The sequence below is a fragment of the Galeopterus variegatus genome, unplaced genomic scaffold (assembly GCF_000696425.1).
Source record: "Galeopterus variegatus unplaced genomic scaffold, G_variegatus-3.0.2 Scaffold4068, whole genome shotgun sequence".
Taxonomy (NCBI): Eukaryota; Metazoa; Chordata; class Mammalia; order Dermoptera; family Cynocephalidae; genus Galeopterus; species Galeopterus variegatus.
In genome coordinates, this window is record NW_007730179.1 from 2,870 (window position 1) to 6,255 (window position 3,386).

At 38.4% G+C, this 3,386-nt stretch overlaps 1 gene segment (V, D, J or C); it reads left to right on the forward strand.

Annotated features, from left to right (window-relative positions):
- The first annotated feature begins 2,019 nt into the window (after nucleotides 1-2,019).
- On the forward strand, nucleotides 2,020-2,555 carry LOC103602244. The segment is given in 2 exon segments: nucleotides 2,020-2,086; nucleotides 2,260-2,555. Coding segments are annotated over 2 exon segments (360 nt in total).
- Nucleotides 2,556-3,386: the final 831 nt, after the last annotated feature.

The window sequence follows — 3,386 nt, forward strand, 5'->3', positions numbered from 1 at the left end:
TAATCAGAGTAGTGCAAATTAAAATGAGACTCCACACTGAGCATATTGGTAAAATCAGACTGTTTTATAATAGTAAATGTTGTCGAGGATGTGGAAAGACTGCACTGCTGGCCGGAGTGTAAATGATTACAGCTACTTTGAATCATTACTTAGTGAAATTGAGTATGTGTATATACTATTATTAAACAATCCTTGCTGGAAACAGACCCCAAAGAAAATCTTACAGTTAATAGAGAGAAACATAAAAATATGCTCATTGCTGTGTTTGTGGGAGTTAAAGGCATCCTATGAATCTGTCACTAGGGGACTGTGTAAGTAAATGTGGTGGATGCACATGCTGAAACACTGTGCACTGATTAGAAACTTTGAAACAGAAGTAAATAACCAGTAATGTAAAAATTGTTTTTAAGTTATCCATGACTTTGTACTATTTGGCTTCAGTAAGAAGTTGTTTGAACACTTAATTAACTTACATGTATAATTGCATTTCTTTTGTATTTCCCCTTCTGTGTTAGTTGTGAGAAATTTCAGAGCTGAAATTGATCACAGGAGCTACGTTGTTCCTTCCACTAAGTGTGTTTGTGCCCACTTCCCTTTGATTTTTCTGCCCTCACTTACAGCCATACCGGAATTCTGGATTTTATTTGGAAGCTTTTTGAGGTTATAAATATAAACAAAATGTCACCGTTGGACCTAAACAACCATCTTGTTACCATTAAGGATTCTCTCAGTAAGAAAGGAGAAAAGATTAGGGAAGAAACCAATTTTCCCTGACCTGGAAGACTATTAAATAAGGAAAGGGAATGCATAAAGCAGACTTCTTAGGATGGGAAAGAGAAGTGAGTTACTCCATAGAAGTAGGTATGTGATAGCCCTGCATCTAATTGAAGAACATTTTTTAAAACCAGAAGGCTTTCCAAGAAGGCAGTTATTTCCTCTGGATATGCTTTATAACCCTATGGAAATTAAATAAGGATGAGGAATTTTGATTAAAAACAAAAGACATACATCTCTTGAAGCTGTAAAAGTCTTGTCTCAGAGGCTGCATGGAGACATGATTTTTCGTCAGTTCCTACATAGTCCACTAGGTGGCGGAGGTCACATTAAAAACTCTATTAACGTTGAATTGCCACACACACTGTGTTCACTTTTCCAAATAAAATTTCAAGAAAATCTGCACAAAATAATTAAAAAACAGAGGAAGAACTTTGTAGTAAGCCTTATAGTAATAACGAAGGGGACAGACTCAGGTTGTAAAATGCGAATAGGTATCATCCAAGAAAGATTATCTCCAAATGTAGTTTTTGCTTCTTTTGGTTACAGAAAAACACCACCAGATTTTTCCCCCCATACTTGTTCCAGAGATCACTTTGAATGCAAGTAGTCAAATTTTGATCCTTAGATTTACATAGTAACTTTTGTGCTTTAAAAACCCATGTCTTATCTACTGCAGTTACTAAGATTTCATGTTCCTTATTTTTAACATGTTAGCATGTCATCATGTCACACGTGATGAGATTAAGTATATTTTTTGTGTAAATATATCACTTTTTTTTTTTTGGACCTATAAGGGGATCGCAACGCTCGGCATGGTGTGGTCCACACCACACTCAGCCAGTGAGCACACCAGCCATCCCTATATAGGATCTGAACCCACCGCCTCGGCGCTCCCAGCGCTGCACTCACCTGAGTGAGCCACGGGGCCGGCCCTCACTTTAATTTTAATGGTGAAGCTGTGCCCCATCGATTATGCGACTCCTTCACACACCCTTAGAAAAGGAAGGAAACTTCCTGAATGACTAAATTTGCACAACTATGGTGGCCTCTGAAAGGGTGCATTCCCTTTTATGACTAACTTCTCATAACAAAACACGGTTGAAGTCATTATTAAGCAGCCTCACAACTGTAGCCACTCTTCTAAAGTTTGTAGATTCTGTCTGATGATGTCACTGACACAAAGAAGAAAATGCAAGACAGGTAGCCTTCAATCTGTGTGCTGGTGAGACCAGCTGTATTTTGGCCATGGCTTTGCTGAGTACTCTGGAAGCAGTGTGGCTGGGGTTTCTCCTCAACTCTCTCTGGAAGGGTGAGTAAACTCCTGCACCATCTGGTCTTGGAAAAGCATATGCCATTGTTTTAAAATTTGAACTCATTTTAAAATTAAAAAACAAAACCCAGATTTATTAATACTATACTTAAAAGGCAATCAGCAAACCAAATAGCAGCATAAAAGTGACAACCTTTTTTTGTTTCCTTCAGTTGCAGAGAGCAGGGACCAAGTGTTTCAGCCTTCTACTGTGGCATCTTCAGAGGGAGCTGTGGTGGAAATCTCCTGCAATCACTCTGTGTCCAATGCTTACAACTTCTTCTGGTACCTTCACTCCCCAGGATGTGCTCCAAGACTCCTTGTTAAGGGTTCAAGGCCTTCTCAGCAGGGACGGTACAACATGACATATGAACGATTCTCTTCATCACTGCTCATCCTGCAGGTGCAAGAGGCAGATGCTGCCGTTTACTACTGTGCTCTGGAGCACACAGAGGCAGGGAACCTATGAAGAGCTGAACAGAAATGAGGAGAGATCACAGTCTTTGCAGGAGGTAGAAAAGAGATGAGCAATAACTTCTTTACCCCGGAATTCAGCCTTCCCCAAGCTTTTCCATTTGGCATTGCTATCAGAAAAAAAAAAAAAAAAAAAAAAAAAAAAGAATCCAGACACACTATATATTTGCAAATGTCTATAGGAAAATATGCTTTTAGGGAGTGATTCATTATCAATAATGGTGCTGTAAGGCTATATTTCTAATAGTCTTCTTGATATTTGAAATACTTTTGACTTATTTCTTTTGGTATCTGATTAAATTTTTTTTTGTCCCTCACAAATTGGCTGATGATGAACTTGTGATAGGAGTAAGAGGCATGTCAACTATTCCATTTTCTTATTGCTTTCTGTGCTTGCATTTTAAATATTATCTGCTAGCTTCAGTCTCTTTGCAGAATATTTTCAAGACGTGTGTCCATTTTGTAAAGGGTGATTTAGGTAACATTGGGTACTATAATAAGGAGCAGAAAGGGAATGAATGAATGAGTGAGTGGCTGCTATCAACAGCCCTGCATTTGGAACCTCAATCTTCGCCTTAGGATACTTTGTTTATAATATGACATACAGACTCATTGAGGATGCCAGTGTCAGTCAGTATATGAAATATCAGTAGAACTAAATCTTCCCAATTTTTGAACTAAAAACAAATCAGATGGTACTATTTGTATGTGTAATATATTCTTCCTATACCCATGTTAATTATCTTGGTCTTCCTATCCCAGATGCGTCCCTCCAACTTTGGAGACCAATGCCCTAGGACAGACCAATGAATGGTTCCTAACCCTT